The sequence below is a fragment of the Moschus berezovskii genome, chromosome 11 (assembly GCF_049115385.1).
Source record: "Moschus berezovskii isolate FMDL1 chromosome 11, NW_MosBer_1.0, whole genome shotgun sequence".
Classification (NCBI taxonomy): Eukaryota; Metazoa; Chordata; class Mammalia; order Artiodactyla; family Moschidae; genus Moschus; species Moschus berezovskii.
The window spans coordinates 77,376,074-77,393,702 of NC_142470.1; the positions used below are offsets into that span (position 1 = coordinate 77,376,074).

The following is a 17,629-nucleotide window of genomic DNA, read 5'->3' on the forward strand; positions in this document are numbered from 1 at the left end:
CACCACTTCACACATGAGCAAACCAAGGTACAGAGCAGTTAAGTGGCAATGCTGAAAATCAGACACCAGTAGTTTTGATCGAGGCGTAATGCCATTTAGACAATACTGGCTATTGTTTTATAAAGCTGAATATAAATGAGAACAGTAGTAGGCTGGTGGGATGGAAGAAGTCTGGGAGGCAGGACTTGGGTTTCTTTTGCAGTTAAGTTTTTTAAGTTGGGGTCAACCTTTATCTTAAAATATACAAAGCAAAATTATACAGCTTGATGAATTTTTATTCATGGTTACATCTGTATCACCACCACCAGCAGGGTTTTGAAATATAAATCTTCTGTAGTAATCCCCTTCTGTAATTATCAACAAGCACAACACTGAGCTGCTGCTGCTGCTGCTAAGTCGCTTCAGTCGTGTCCGACTCTGTGTGACGCCATAGACGGCAGCCCACCAGGCTCCCCCGTCCCTGGGGTTCTCCAGGCAAGAACACTGGTGTGGGTTGCCATTTCCTTCTCCCATGCATGAAAGTGAAAAGTGAAAGTGAAGTCGCTCAGTCGTGTCCGACTCTTAGTGACCCCATGGACTGCAGCCTATTAGGCTCCTCCATCCATGGGATTTTTCAGGCAAGAGTACTGGAGTGGGGTGCCATCGCCTTCTCCACAACACAGATTGTGTGAGTACAAACACACCAGCACAGCGTAGCTGACACCAAAGGGTTACACACAAACAGTCTGAGGACTCGGTACAAAGACCACGAAAAGACTAGGTTCTTGTCAGAGAAACTAAATGAATGGGATGATTTTATCTATGAGCTTAAAAAAAAAAAATCTATTTCTAATTCCATGCAGCTCACATCTGTGTCTTGAAAACAGAAACGACCCTTTTCTGTGCCAAAAGAATAGGAATATTTGAATGTTAAACTTTAAACTGAGCATTTGACACTCAAGAGAAAACTGAGCTAAGATTCTAAGAAAAACAGGAACACTGCAGGATATTCAGTTTGAGCAAGACAGACTAAAAAGATGAGCTACTTCTATTTTTAGAAAGTTAGAGATCAGGGTTCACTACCACAAAAGAAGATCCAAATTTTGCTTTGTCACTTCCTAGACAATATAAACTAGAGATACTCACTTCATCTTTCTGAGTCTCAGTTATATGGTCCACAAAGTGGGGCAATACATCTACCCTATCTTCATTCTTCTGAGGTTGTTGTGAGAATCAGATAAGAAATCTATGTCAAAGCACTTTCTAAATGATAACATGCTCCGCAAACAGTAACAGAGCTCTTATTAAGAGAGTTGAATCAAAGGGACAACAGATTCACTTCTAGATTGCCATATGACCAGGAGCTAACTGTGGTTCAGATAATCAGATCCTGAAAGAAGATGCTGTTAAAGTGCTGCACTCAATATGCCAGTGCATTTGGAAAACTCAGCAGTGGCCACAGGACTGGAAAAGGTCTGCTTTCATTCCAATCCCAAAGAAAGGCAATGCCAAAGAATGTTCAAACTACTGCACAATTGTACTCATTTCACATGCTAGCCAAGTAATGCTCAAAATCCTTCAAGCTAGGCTTCAACAGTATGTGAACCAATAACTTCCAGATGTACAAAATGGATTTAGACAATGCAGAGGAACCAGAGATCAAATTGCCAACAACTGTTGCATCATAGAAAAAGCAAGAGAATTAAAAAAAAAAAATCTACTTCGGCTTCATTGACTATGCTAAAACCTTTGATTGTGTGGATCACAATGAACTGTGGAAAATTCTTAAAGAGGTGAAAATAACAGACCAAGTTACCTGCCTCCTGAGAAACCTGCACTGCAGGTCAAGAAGCAACAGCTAGAACCGGACTTGGAATTACGGACTGGTTCAAAATTGGGAAAGGAGTACGTCAAGGCTGTATATTGTCACCCTGCTTATTTAACTTATATGCAGAGTACATCATCTAGGGCTTCCCTTGTAGATCAGTCAGTAAAGAATCTGCCTGCAATGCAGGAGACCCAGGTTCGATTCCTGGGTCAGGAAGATTCCCTGAAGAAGGAACTGGCAACCAACTCCAGCATTCTTGCCTGGAGAATCCTCTTGGACAGAGGAGCCTGGCAGGCTACAGTCCATGGGGTTGCAAGAGTTGTAGAACATTTTGTGATTAAACCTCCACATCATGCGATATGCCAGGCTGGATGAAGCCCAAGCTGCAATCAGATTGCCAGAAATATCAATAACTTCAGATATGCAGATGTTACCACCCTAATGGCGAAAGCAAAAAGGAACTAAAGAGCCTCTTGATAAAGGTGAAAGAGGAGAGTGAAAATGCTGGCTTAAAACTCAACATTCCAAAAACTAAGATGATGACATCCAGTTCCATCACTTCAAGGCAAATAGATGGGGAAAAAGTAGAAAAGGTAACAGACTTTATTTTCTTGGGCTCCAAAATCACTGTGGACAGTAACTCCAGCCATGAAATTAAAAGACATTTGCTCCTTAGAAGAGAAGCTATGACAAACCTAGACAGTGGACTAAAAAGCAGACATCACTTTGCCTACAAAAGTCCACATAGTCACAGTTATCCCTCTCACATGCCAGTGCCATCCAAGTCACGTGTCCGTGCCATCCAAGTCACGTCAGTGCCATCCAAGTCACGTGTCTGTGCCATCCGAGTCATGTGTCACTGCTTTCCCAGTCACGTGTCAGTGCCTTGCAGTCACGTGTCACTGCCTTCCAGTAACGTGTCACTGCCTTCAAATCATGTGTCACTGCCTTCCCTGTCACGTGTCAGTGGCATCTTTGTCACGTGTCAGTGCCTTCCAGTCATGTGTCACTGCCTTCCAAGTAACATGTCAGTGCCTTGCAGTCACGTGTCACTGCCTTCCAAGTCACGTGTTTTCCCAGTAGTCACCTAAGGATGTGAGAGTTGGACCATAAAGAAGGCAGAGTGCTGAAGAATTGATGCTTTCAAACTGTGGTGCTGGAGAAGACTTTTGAGGGTCCCTTGGACAACAAAGAGATCAAACCAGTCAATCCTAAAGGAAATCAACCCTGCATATTCATTAGAAGGACTGATGCTGAAGCTGAAGCTATAGTACTTTGGCCACCTGATACGAAGAGCCAACTCACTGGAAAAGACTCTGATGCTGGGAAAGACTGAAAGCAGGAGGAGAAGGGGGTGACAGAGAATGAGACAGTTGGTTGACATCATCAACTCAATGGACAAAGGTTTGAGCAAACTCTGGGAGATGGTGAAGGAAAGAGAAGTCTAGCGTGCTGCAGTCCATGAGGTCACAAAGAACTGGACACAACTGAGTGAACAAAACACAGGGACTATGCTAATGATATAAGGAGAGAAAGAAGTAAAAGAAATGGTCCTTATTTTCAAAAAGTTTACAACTTAAAGGGAAGAGAAAAGATAATAATACTAGCATTTCCTGCTTAAAAAAATAACGTGGGCATTAAATTTTCTACAACAGGGGTTATCAAACTAAGGTCCCTGTGCCAAACTGGACAGCTACCTATTTTAAAGTTTTGCAGGAACACAGCCAAACTCATTATTGATGAATTGTCTATGATTGCTTTTGAGTTACAGTGACAGAAATGAGTAGATGCAATGGAAACCATATGGCCACAAGCCTAAAATACTTACCATTAATATTAGGTTCTTTACACTCTGCTCTAGAAGTTCAGAAGAGAGACTAAATCATCACTTTAGTACTGACTTCCATCACAGAGTATATTACCTTTTAAGCAATATCAATATATTTTTTAGATAACATGCTACCTAGGTAACAGAATTCAATAAATATTTTCAAACTCATATAGCCAAAGGACAGCAGTACTACTTGAGGGTTTAGGTTTCATTTTGTACCCCCATTCTAACTCTGATCTATGATCATCTTCTTTGTGCAGTCTTTAGAACCTCTACTGACTGCCTCAAAGACTAGGGATGAAGTCTGAAATTTGCTGAACTGATAATTTTCTGTAGTACCAGAACTGCATCCATTTTTAAAACAAGCGAGCAAACAGGAAAACCTCACCTGTAATTTCTAAGGCACACTTAGAAGCTATTTAAAGCAAACTGAACAGCCTACTTTGTCAAAAAAAAAAAAAAGCAAAATTAAAATTTCTCAAATTACTGCTGTTTGGAAGTTAATCTGATCATAAAGAAAACTGATTTTGATTTTCCTTTGGAAAATACTGTTGGCTGAATTGATAACAATTCAAACACAGTGTTTCAATGGTACCACTCAACAGAAAAATGAAGCTTTTAGAAATATTTATCTAAAATCCCCTTCTATTATTTGGTAGGTAGAAAAGGATGAGCTCGGCCGACTCCACTGCCTTATTAATTACACTTGGCATTTGGCATCTTCCTGCATTTCAGCCACTGCCACATCTCTGCATTACTGACCGGCATCTTGTCAAATGCAGACACTGCTGTGACCAGTCTGGTCTTTCAGAATCTTATCTTTCTCCTCACCAGCATTCACCACAGTGGGAAGGCAAATGCAGTGTTTGTCTTAGAAACAGTTACAGATGGTCACTAATGCCTCTAGGAGACGAGTGTGGAGACTCCAGTGGACGTAACAAAAACAACGGCCCTGAAGTCTCCATTAGGACAGGGAAATTCTCCAGGAGATGATATAGCCTATTTCTAGCAGCTGTGCCATGCACTACTGTTCCATTCAGTAGAGAAATGGTCCTCTGAATCCCAACTCAGAAACCCTCTTGGGTCTTTTCAAACTCATTTTTCATGGTCTTGTGATCTTCTGACTAGCTTTACCTTGACTCAAAAACACAGCCATTTCTCATGTTGACCAACCAAACCCCAACTGTTCTTCTAGAGCCTACTTCCTACTCCGATCCTACTTTCGTAAATTTTTCCCAACCATTCTCTACAGTGCCCCCATGGTCCACAGAGACCATGCCCTCAGTTTCCTGGGCACTTCGCAGTAACAGGACATCACTTATAAAAGTATTCAGTCTTAGCAGTACATTTTACATTCACTAACTGATGTATGATTCTACACTCGTGTCCCATCTGCCAATTAAACCGTCCTTCACAGTAGAGACTACAGTATAAGCCCTTGTATCTCCTGCCTACAATGAAAGATCAATGGTACGGACAGAGAAAGCATTCGATAAATGTTTAGTTAATTATCAAATTAAATGCTGTAAATCAGGGGTCCCCAACCCCCAGGCCACCTTCCACTACTGATAAGTGGCCTGTTAGGAACCAAGCCACACAGCAGGGGGTGAGCTGCATGCGAGGGAGTGAAGGTGTGGCTATATTTACAGTTGTTGCCCATCGCCCTCCCAACACCCCCAGATGGGACCGTCTAGTTGTAGGAACAAAAGTTCAGGGCGCCCACTGATTCTGCATTATGGTCAGCTATATAATTACTTCATTATATATCACAATGTAATAATAATAGAAACAAAGTGCATATTACATTTATTGTAATATGCTTGAATCATCCTGAGACCACCCCTCCCCTCTGCCAGTCTGTGGAAAACCTATCTTCCACAAAATCAATCCCTGGTACCAAAAAGGTTGAGGACCACTGATGTAACTAAGCAGTGTCTAAATGTAAACCTTTGTAGGGACTTTCCTGGTGGCTCAGTGGTCAAGAATCCACCCACCAGTGCAGGAGACACAGGTTCAAACCCTGGTTGAGGAACTAAGATCCCACATGCCGCGGGGGCAACTAAGCCTTGGATGTTGCAACTAGAGAGAAGCTCTCATGCTGCAAGAAGAGCCTGCATGCTGCAACTAAGACCCAACACAGCCAAAAATAAACAATAAATGTAATGGATTCTACAACAAGAGACCATCATTACTTCAACAGTCCCTCTTTAAAGCCCGTCTCCAAATGATGTGAACCTCATGGTCCTACTGGACACCAAGCACCAAAGTCCTGAGCCTAACTCTCTCACAACCAGTGCCCAGACAGCTCCGTGTGACTCTGCTTCTGGAACGGCCGGCCTTCAGTCACAGTTACCACAAAGCTGTTTCTCCAGGGACAAAGAGTGTGGGGTGAGCCACCTATGATCTCTCTCATGCCACTCTGCCAATGTGTGGTAGAATAACTGGTCCAAGATTAGAGATTTACTACATTCTATCACAAACTACTAGAAGAGTTTGTGGGGAAAGAGGTGAATAGCCTATATGCTGTTTCTTGTCTAATCCTCAACAAGACTGTGTTCACTCTCACATAAGTACGCTTCCATACAATGGGCCTTCTGACGTTTACACGTTTTCCTGCATGCTCAGTCCAACTCTTTGCGACCCCATGGACTGTAGCCCACCAGGCCTCTCTGTCCATGGAATTTTTCAGGCAAGAATACCGGAGTTGGTTGCCGTTTCCTCCTCCAGGGGATCTTCCTGACCCAGGGATCAAACCTGCATCTCCTACATTGGCAGGCAGGTTCGTTATCACAGTGCCATCTGGGAAGCCCTTATAAACGTTTTACAACCCTATAAAACAAAACTTTAGACATCTAGCTTTTCTCTATTACAAAATAATGTATGCAGCAGACAACCTGAAGCCCATTCCTAAGCCTCACCAAAATCCCTGATTTCAGAATACTAAAGTCACCAGCAGACCACAGTTTCAGTCTCTAGCCTGAATGAGCCTTTTAAAAACTCCCAGTTGTAACATTTTAGGTATTCTACAGCTGTGGGAATACCACTCAGTCTTTTTCTCTGCCAACTAACTTGCTCCTCGTCCTGGAAAAGCATAAAGTAGCTGCAGGCTACATGCTGTGTACTAAAGGCTAAGATCCTTTTGTCACTGAATTGGGAAGAAAACCTTCTTTCAGACCTGCCTTCAAACAAAACTCTTTTCTCCTGTCATTGCTCCCGTGTAGGGAAATTCAGTAGGACAAAACCCCCACCCCAACTCTGCAGTCTGCCTCATCAGTGACTGCTTGGCAATTCAGCTGAATTAAAAGAGTAGGACACCCCTTGATTTTCTAAGGTCTTGCTATTAAAAGTGTGGTCTAGGGACAGCTGTAGCAGGATCACCTGGGAGCAGAATCTAGGCCCCACCCTAGACCTACTGAACCAGATCTGCAGTTTAACAAGCTGCTTCCCTGATGGCTCACATGGTAAAGAATCCGCCTGCAATGCGAGAGACCCAGGTTCAATCCTTGGGTCAGAAAGATCCCCTGGAAAAAGGGCATGGCAACCCACACCAGTATTCTTACCTGGAAAACTTCATGGACAGAAGAGCCTAGCGAGCTATAGTCCATGGGGTCGCAAAGAATCAGACATGACTGAGTGACTACCACTTTCACCTCTCAGGTGAGTCCCATGGATATTTATATTTGCAATGCACTGATTTAGGGGCTAACCTAGTACAGTTCAGCAGCGTGGTCAATAGCCACATGTTCCTATTAAAACTTAAATTACTGGGACTTCCCTGGTGATCCAGTGGGTGGAAATCCATCTTCCAGTGCAAGGGACATGAGTTCAATCCCTGGTTGGGGAACTGGGATCCTCCGTGCCACAATTAGAAAAAAGCCTATGAGATGCAAAGAGGAGCCTGTGTGCTGCAACTAAGATCTGATGCAACCAAAAATAAAATAAGAAATAAACTTAAATGACTTAAATAAAATCCAAAATTCAGTTCCTCAGCTGAGCTAGCCATGTCTCAAGTACTCAACAGCCCCACGTGCTAGTGGATGCCCTACCGGACAGCGAATATGCAGAACATTTTCATTCTCCTGGAAAGCTCCAGTGCTCAGCACTGAACACAGGCTGTTTTTCAATCCACCTTTAGTAGTGAACCCAATACATTAGGGTAGAAAAAAGCGGATATTCCGTTTTACTTTAGTCCAGCTCCTGAGTCTTACTTCTTTTACAAGAGGAAGAAATCAATCAGGTTCAGCCAAGCCTTGCTCTCCAGTAAGCTGCTCTTTCCTAAAATGAGCAGCTCTAAGAGTATCAATCTAAAAAGTTTCCAAAGGCAATCTCCTTCATAACTACAAGAAGCATCAATTGCAAAGTAAACCGTTAGAGAAATAGGATCCAGCTTTCCCACTGGTTTTTTATAGTTTTGAAAAGAGCTTTAAAAAGATTACCTTTATCTGAGCAAAAGCTACTACACTGACACCATTTCTTGGCGGTTCTCAAACTTGGGTGTGCACGCAAATCACTGGAGAGGTTTGTTACAACACAGATTCCCAGGTCTGACCACCAGTTTCAGATTCAGTAAATCCAGGGTAGACACAACCCATTCCCAACAATGATGATGCTGATCCCGGGGCTACACTTTGAACCACTGACCCAGGGTAACACAAACAATGGAAAGATGGTTAGACTTGACACTTGTTTCCACACGGACATTGTGCCAGGCAAAAGTGCAGAAGCCTGTGCAGAGAAAGCAGATTGAAATCAAATGGGTCAGGACTATGTGCCCTCAGCCTCTTTTCCAGAAAGAGATATACCAGAGCATCCATGCAGAATAGGCCATGGACAAAACACCAAGTAAGAAATGGTCTCTGATTCTTAAGTCAACGGTGTAGTCAAAATGAGGCCCTGATTAACTCTCCCTCACATCTCGAAGAGGCAGCCTCCATCTATTACCTATTAACTTCATAAATCTCTGAAAACTAGCTTCTAACCCCTACCCCGCCCCCAAACTGTTAAACCAGAAATTTTAAAAGCCTACAAGGATTGCCTAATTGCCCAAATCACTAATGTCTTCATCTCCACTTTAACTGGCCTTTCCATAACACTTTATGTTTTAGCAACCTGTCTGCCTCAGAAATTTTCATCTGCTTCAGCCTCTATGGTTCATCTTTAACAAAACTCTCAGTCTCTTTAATCGAAGCTCCTCAGACTGATTTTGCTCTTTCTCAGCGGGAAAAAAGATTATGACAGAAGTTATAAAGGGAGAAACGGGCCCCTTCTTGGCACACAGGCTGAGATCTGCATTAAATAAGAACAAGAAGATTCTCCAAGTGTCATTGGTTGAGGGATCATGCTTGCTGCTCTCTTGATATGTAGGCCTCCTTCTATAGCTTAAAAGGACATCGTCTTTCTTTGTATCCTAAATAAGGAAAAAGGGAGACATAACTGAAATTCAACATCAGCCCACAGAGTCTGCACCAGGGAAGCTAACAAAAAGGTAAAATACCCCCTTCCATAGGCACAAGGCTGAAGGTAGCATGTATACCACATGCTCAGTCACTCGAGTCTGACTCTTGCAACCCCATGGACTTCAGCTCACCAGGCTCCTCTGTCCATGGGATTCTCCAGGAAAGAATACTGGAGTGGGTAGTCATTCCCTACTCCAGGGGAATCTTCCTGATGCAGGGATCAAACTGGGTCTCGGGCATCGCAGGTGGATTCTTTACTGCTAAGTTAGTAGGCTTAGTTGGTAGTACAAATCTTATCTAGAAATTGCTTGGCACTACATCGACAGGGAACAAAAAGCACATGAAATCTTTTGACCAATCCCTGTTCTCACATTCTGAAATTTCCATCACGTTGCAGTTAAAAGGATGAAAAATGGTCTGGCCCAACAGAGAGACACCTTCAAGTCTGGCAGACCCCCTCCAGTACCCTTAGCATCTCCTATTGTCACAGCCTTCCCACAGGTGTTCCCCAAAGAATCTACCTAAAGTGATTAACTCTCAAAGTTCAACTATCATTTTTAGGGGAATTATTTTAAAAGTTCTGGCCTTTGTCCTGACTTTAGCCAGTCTGTCTCCACTAGAAATTTTCGACAATGACCCCAACATTACTTCAACCTACTATGTGAATCAGATGGCCTCAGCATGCCTTCCAACCATAATACTATGATTACATCTAACCTTCACTCCAAACTGTCTCGCCTTCTGACCCACCCTCCTCTGCCAGCTGGCAGTGGTGTTCCGTCAGAGCAGTCCATGGGTTAATTTCAGGGTCAACTCTCAGTCTTCCCTAACTCATCACGTCCCACAGAATGAATGAGACACAAGGATGAGTGCCCTGACACTTCCATATACTTCGTAAGTTTGCAGCTACGTGCAAAGAAGGCACTCAAAAAACAGATAAGCTAAACCGTATTTGTCAACCATAATGCCTAAATTTAAGCCCTTTCCATCTTAACAGTCACAAATTTTATTTAATCCTATATAACTCTCCCTGATCAGAGAAGGAAATGGCAACCCACTCCAGTACTCTTGCCTGGAAAATCCCATGGATGCAGGAGTCTGGTAGGCTGCAGTCCATGGGGTTGCTTAGGGTTGGATACGACTGAGCGACTTCACTTTCACTTTTCACTTTTATGCATTGGAGAAAGAAATGGCAACCCACTCCAGTGTTCTTGCCTGGAGAATCCCAGGGACAGGGGAACCTGGTGGGCTGCCGTCTATGGGGTCGCACAGAGTCAGACACGACTGAAGCGACTTAAGAGCAGCAGCAGCAACTTTCCCTGATATTATTCAAAGAGCCTGCAGTCTGGTCTCCTTTTCACCAGTCTTTCCACATTTCAGTCCATCTTCCACACAGCTACCAGTTATCTTTCTAAAAGCAATGTCACTCTCCCATTTGAAAACCTTTAGTGTCTATTCCATTTATTCAAAGTTCAAACTTCTTACTTAACATCCACAACTCTTCATGATCGGCTCCACATTATCCTTCCAACCATACTTCACCACTCTGTGTCATGTATCTGACAATGTCTTCGTGTCAGCAGAGACTGTCTCCTTTGCCTGGAATACTACCATCCATCCTTTCCTCCCTATCCGCTACTCCCCAATCTGAGTAACTTCTACTTTTACCTGCCATTTCTTCTGTGCGCCCACTGATCTAACACTTGTCATCTTGTATTAATTTTATGTACAACATTTGAATATTCTGTTAAAGCGTTCTCCTTAAGCTGGAACTCTGCCTCACTCAATGGGGCCTGGCAGATTGTTCACAGGCGGCACATAACTGTCTAATGAACAAAAGAGCTTACATAGCCAAAAGAATAAAATCTTTTAAAAGTTTTCACTACTTTTTAGAGCCTGTTATTTCAGCAGTGCAGTCACTGCTCAAAGTATTGCTGGAACTCTCTTCTGCCATTTGGAATTGCCTTCAGAGCTTGTTTACTCTCCGAAAAAGAAAATCAATCCCCTTACTTTATCCTCATGAAACATTTTCACCCCAAAATAGGAGAGTCAAGTGTCAGGACTGCCATCCTCTACCCACCACACTTCATCACATGGATTTGTTCCAAATAATTTCTGGTCCATTCAAACAAACAAAAAGTGCCTTCAGGGGATAAAATCTTGCCATCGATAACATCTTGCCAGAGGCTCTTAGAGACAAATTCAAATGGAAATGCAGAAGTTATGCCAACGGTCGTGCTTAGATGCTCAGTCTGTCTGACTCTTTGCGACCCCTTGGACTGTGGTCCACAGGCTACTCAGCATGCCTTCCAACCATAATACTATGATTACATCTAACCTTCACTCCAAACTGGCATGCCTTCTAACCCACCCTCCTCTGCCAGTTGGCAGTGGTGTTCCGTCAGAGCAGCTCCTCTGTCCATGGGGATTCTCCAGGGAAGAATACTGCAGTGGGTTGCCATGCCCTCCTCCAGGGGATCTTCCCAACCCAGGCCTCCCACATTGCAGGCAGATTCTTTATATTCTGAGCCACTGGGGAAGCCCTTGCCAATAGTAGCACCACTGGAATAATAGTATCTCAAAAGGCTTCCATGTGATTGTGAAGACTTAAGTGTGTGTGTTTAGGCACAGGTTTTATTTTTCACAAAACAACACATTTCACCTTGCTGCATATCCGTTATATGAAAATTTTTAAAGTGTGTCTCAGTTTCTCCAAAGTAAAAAGGAGTCTAAGCTTCCCCATGCTCCCTTGAATGCCAAGATCACTGAAAACCAAGTTTAATGACTACTTAATTTATTTCCAAAGATGCAAGATTCTAATTTTAGAACTTCATTACAGTATTCTTGAGGCAGAACCACACTACTCAGAAAGGCAGCACCGCCCTTTTCCAAGAAAACGGTCCCATCAGTTAAAAGACTGATGCCATAAATATGACAAAAGGAAAGGTCACTATTTTGCTTAATTCAACATGTCCTGAGCATCTTCTGGGTGCTCTGCCCCACTCCAGGTGACCCAAGAAAAAGAGAGAAAAGGACACAGCCCTAGTACTCCAGCTTTCAAAATCATTTTCAAACAACGTCTTTCCAAAGCACTGAATCCATTCGTAACCACCTATCTCTGGTGAAGTAGTCTACACGCATGACTCTATTCACACTTAAGATTTAACTGCGGGGGGTGGGGGGTAGGCAGATAAATCTCTTTATCCTCACATCATTCCTGTGGGAAAGGAGAAAGCTTGATCCTTCCCATCGCCGGGCTGGGAAAATTGAGGAAGCAGCAGGAAAGCGATGGTCCTCACCTTTCCCTGCCCCTCCCGACCAGCACCAGAGGCGGAAGCCAGGATTTCTGACATCCCTGTCCAAGCCCGCCAGTTCAGTGAGAAGGAAGAATCAAACTCCTGCTCCTTCCCGCAGAAACGCACACCGACCAGACACCGCCCGGCCCCATCTCCTGGGACCTGCAGGTGGAAGCGCGGTAATGGTGGATACAGAAGGCGGAGACAGGAGGGGCGCGCTCGCGTGCCCCCTCCGCCTTCTCCCTCTGTCCCGACAAGTCGCTGCCAAGGCAACCCGAGGCCGCAGGACCGGGGACCCCGTACTCCCCGCTTACGACGGGTACCTTCGAGTACTCCTGAGCCAGCTTCTGGTACTTCCCCTGCAACTCTGCCGAGGCCATGGCCTCCCCCGCCCTGTCCAGGCCAGACTGCCCAGGCCACTCAGCCCCACCCCCCGCCCCCAACCCCAGACACGCCGCCGGGTACGGCTCCACCAGCTCCGGCCCGCTCTGCCACCGCCGCCGCGCCTCCTCCTCCACTTCCGGGTTCGCCGGGTGAGAGGAAGGAGGAGTGGGGCCAGGGGCGGAGCGACCACCGGGGGCGGGGCGACGTCTGACGTCACCGCCCCGCCCTCCCGCGCCCGAGCACGCACGCGCGCAGAATCGCCGGCGCCCCCGGGGCGCCATCTTGACGCATGGTCCAAGATGGCGACCCAGAACAGGGAAGGAGAGCGTTAAAAGGGGAAGAAGATGATAAGAGCCCACAGAATGGGCGGGGGACGGCGGAGAGGGGCTGTGGTGTGAAGAAGCGAGGACCGGAAGAAGAAACATTCTAAGCGCATCAAGAATTCTGGTCGAACACACCGTCCTCCCCCACTGGTTCCCATGGCAACCGTCAGTCGTTTGATGGTTACATCTTTCAGAAGGTGCTCGGAGAGAAAGCCCTCTATATTCCGCTACCTGCTATCCGGATATGGTAGCCCCGGACATGGCCTGCATTGTAAACTCTCCCCCAGTTTTATAACGCGCGCTGCTGTCATCCTGTTCTGTTCCAGACAAACCTTCTTTGTCTTACATTTTGACGTTGGGATGTCTTTGTGTCCATTCTCTACCCATTCCACCCGCCCAGCCCTGCCCCCATATTGGCACTGCATCAGAGCGTTTTCTCAGAGAATTGGGTAAAAAGCTTTTAGGAAATTTCAGGGAATGATCCCTGCCACGCATGCAGACAGGACGAACGTTAACGACATGTAACTGGACAATTGAAGCAAACAGTAGTCTGCCTGAAATACTTTATGCCGCTTTGCTCGTTAGATATGTTTTGAGGACGTGTTATATGTTAGATATTCTAAGCATTGCATTTATTGCAACATTGAAATGTTCGTAGAGGAATAATTTAGGATACTTGTTTGCCATAAATTACAGCACTGCAGTTTAATAAAACTAATAACCTAGATCTGTATATATCTGCATGAATCTCAACATGACAAAACTGTTAAATGTAAAAAGCAAATTGCAGTATACTAGAGCATGAAATGGAGAAGGCAATGGCACCCCACTCCAGTACTCTTGCCTGGAAAATAACGTGGACGGAGGAGCCTGGTGGGCTGCAGTCCATGAGGTCGCTAAGAGTCGGACGCGACTGAGCGACTTTACTTTGATTTTTCACTTTCATGCATTGGAGAAGGAACTGGCAACCCACTCCACTGTTCTTGCCTGGGGAATCCCAGGGACGGAGGAGCCTGGTGGGCTGCCGTCTGTGGGGTCGCACAGAGTCAGACACGACTGAGCGACTTAGCAGCAGCAGAGCATGAAAAAGATACATTTGAAGAATATAAAGCAACATTTGTGCTGCTCGTGGACACATGAACATGTACTAAAAATAGAGAAACAAGAACTGGAAGGATACACATCTAATTCTGGCTTGTGATTGCCTCCAGTGAGAAAACGAAGAAAGGGGAATGAAAAAGAACAAAGAAGCATAAATTTTATTTTTATTTAATTTTTCCAAGTGAATGTGAATGGAAGTTAACATTTATTATCCAGGTAGTAGGGAAAGGGATGTAGTTATATTGTTATTTTAGAACGTTTGATATTTTCCATGATTAAAAAAACACCTCCTATTTTCCTGTTTGACGTTCAACTATGAGTATGCCTGGAATTTTAAAGTGAAAGCATGAGCTGGTATATGCACTTTTCAGCCACTGTAATGTAAAAAAAGGATTACAAACTTTTAAAAATGTTGTTTATACTTTTCAGTTAGCTAACAGCCAGGCCCTACTATCCAGCAAACTTGCAGAATTTTAAAAATTATTATTATTAGTTTTCCATGGCACCACCAAGCGGCAGAATTAAATATTGTTAAGTGTATTTCTGTAGTTTGTAATGTAATTGAATTTTCAATTATTTAAAAATAAAATGCTATTTCAGAACTAACATTCCAAAGAAAGAATGTGCACCTTTGGTTAGAGAGCCTATGTACTGACCTGAGAAATTTATAGTTCCATGGCTTAATCTAGTTGTTGTGTCAGTTGCAAAAAATTGTTTCCAAATCCCAACTGCTAAATCGAACACATTTCAGAATCTCTTCCTCAAAAGACACCATTAAGTGAGTGAAAAGGCATTTACTATATATATATATATATATATATCTCCACCAAAGTTGTCCCTTATCCATATATAAAGAGTTCTTACAAATCAATAAGAAAAAAGACCAGCAACCACATAGAAAAACAAGCAAGGGACTTCCAACAGGCACTTCACAAAGGAAAATACACAAACGGGCCATTAAACGTGCAAAGGGGTGTTAAGTTTCATTAGCAACCAGGAGGAAGTGAAATTAAAACCACAGCGAAATGCACACCCACGCAAACGGCTAATATTTAAAAGATTGACAAGAGTGAATGAGAATATAAGATGAGAAACTGTCATAACATTGATAAGAGAGCCTTCCCTAGTGGTGCAATGGGTAGGAATCCACCTGCCAATGCAGAGGACATGGGTTAGATCCCTGGTCTGGGAAGCTCCCACATGCCATGAGGCAACTAGTCCCATGTGCCAACTACTGAAGCCCATGCTCTAGGGCCTGTAAGCTGCAGCTACTGAGCCCACGTGCTGCAACTACTGAAGCCTACGTGCCTTGAGCCTGGGCTATACAATATGAGAAGCCACCGTCATGACAAGACTACCCACCACAACTAGAGAGTACCCCCACTCTCCACAACTAGAGAAAGCCCATGCGCAGCAATGACGACCCAGCACAGCCAAATATAAAATAAAATTTTAAAATGTTGGTAGGAATATAACCTGGAAAAGCCACTTAGGAAAGAGGCTCGATATTATCCACTCACCTGAAAAGATACATATTCAGGATCCAACAATTGTGTGCATGTATTCACCAAGAATATTCATAGCAGTATTATTCATAATAGCCAAAAAAGCTTATCAATGAATAGATAGTTACTAGAAATAACTGTATATTCGTATCATGGAAAACTAAACAGCAATGAAAAAAAGCTGAACTACAACTACAATTAACTACTGGGTGAATCTCAAAAAATAATACAGAACAAAAGAAACCAGATTCCCCCCAAAAATATACCATATAACTTCATTTATTTATCATTCAAAAATTGGCAGAATTCAACTATAAGATTCAGGATGCATGCCTAAGTATTAAAACTAGAAAGAAAAGAAAGCGATAGCCATAAAAGTCAGGAGCTTTATTGTTTTCAGGTGGAAGAGGATGAAAACTCCTGGAAGAGGCCATGAGATGGCCTCCGGATAGTATTGGCAATGTTCTATTTCTGTGTGATAGTTACAAAGGTGTTAACTTTGTGTTAACTCCTCATGAGGTACATTTTTGTTTTGTGCACCTTTTTTGTATGGATGTTACATTTCACAATAACAAAAGTTTTAAAGTTTTAAATTTTTCTGTTAACTCATATGCTTGCCAGTGATGGTTCTCAACTTGTAACCATGATGTACTTGTAGGAAGTGGCATAAATGAAGCTCACTTGGAATTATGATAAATATACAAACACTGTGATGATCATTAAAACATTTAACAGCATACTGTTTTAGGAATTTTTTTCAGCTGCAGGTGTCAGGAACTGACTCAAACTATCTTGGCTCCAAAGGAGTACTTTCCTAGAAGTGTGTGTGGGTAGCTCAGAGAACAGTAGGAAGAAAACAGGAGCTGCAGAGCTCAAGTTCAGAGTTGTTGGCCATTAGTTCAGTGTTAGTGAATCAACGGTATATATTAAATAAGATGCCTTTAAATAGAAACACACTTAAAACTAGGTTATATGTTGTTTGGTTGACAAACGTGTGACCAGAGCCTCTCATGATCCTAACCCTGTGTTTTCCCTAGGAGCAATGCTATTCACTAATTCAGTGGATGTGATGATTTTATAGAATCAGTTCAGTTCAGTTCAGTCGCTCAGACGTGTCCGACTCTTTGCGACCCCATGAATCACAGCACGCCAGGCCTCCCTGTCCATCACCAACTCCCAGAGTTCACTCAAACTCATGTCCATCAAGTCGGTGATGCCAACCAGCCATCTCATTCTCTGTTGTCCCCTTCTCCTCCCGCCCCCAATCCTTCCCAGCAGCAGAGTCTTTTCCAGTGAGTCAACTCGTCGCATGAGGTGGCCAAAGTATTGGACTTTCAGCTTTAGCATCAGTCCTTCCAATGAACACCCAGGATTGATCTCCTTTAGAATGGACTGGTTGGATCTCCTTGCAGTCCAAGGGACTCTCAAGAGTCTTCTCCAGCACCACAGTTCAAAAGCATAATTCTTTGGCGATCAGCTTTCTTCACAGTCCAACTCTCACATCCATACATGACCACTGGAAAAATCATAGCCTTGACTAGACAGACCTTGGTTGGCAAAGTAATGTCCTGCTTTTTAATATGCTATCTAGATTGGTCATAACTTTCCTTCCAAGGAGTAAGCGTCTTTTAATTTCATGGCTGCAATCAGCATCCGCAGTGATTTTGGAGCCCCAAAAAATAAAGTCTGACACTGTTTCCACTGTTTCCCCATCTATGTCCCATGAATTGATGGGACCAGATGCTCTGCAAATAAAGGGAATCAACTGTGTATATATTGAGAACAGTGTGGAACTTCCTTTGGTCATATGGACAATGACCAGACATGACATTGGGTTACTTAGATGGTATTGTCAATCTCTGCTGCTGCTGCTGCTGCTAAGTCACTTCAGTCATGTCCGACCCTGTGCGACCCCATAGACGGCAG

The 17,629-nt window shown here is 43.6% G+C and overlaps 1 protein-coding gene across 3 annotated transcripts in view; it reads right to left on the minus strand.

Moving 5' to 3' along the window:
- The window catches only part of PPP1R21 (protein phosphatase 1 regulatory subunit 21), an 85,724-nt gene extending 72,525 nt beyond the window's left edge, over positions 1-13,199 (minus strand). Inside the window, exon 1 of one of the 3 annotated variants that reach the window (XM_055399298.2) lies at positions 12,714-13,199. In XM_055399298.2, the coding sequence (XP_055255273.2) occupies positions 12,714-13,199 (486 nt within the window). Of the gene's footprint in view, positions 1-12,393; positions 12,630-12,713 lie in introns of those variants that run through there. The other 2 variants (XM_055399296.2, XM_088841497.1) reach the window with 2 other exon arrangements.
- Positions 13,200-17,629: the final 4,430 nt, after the last annotated feature.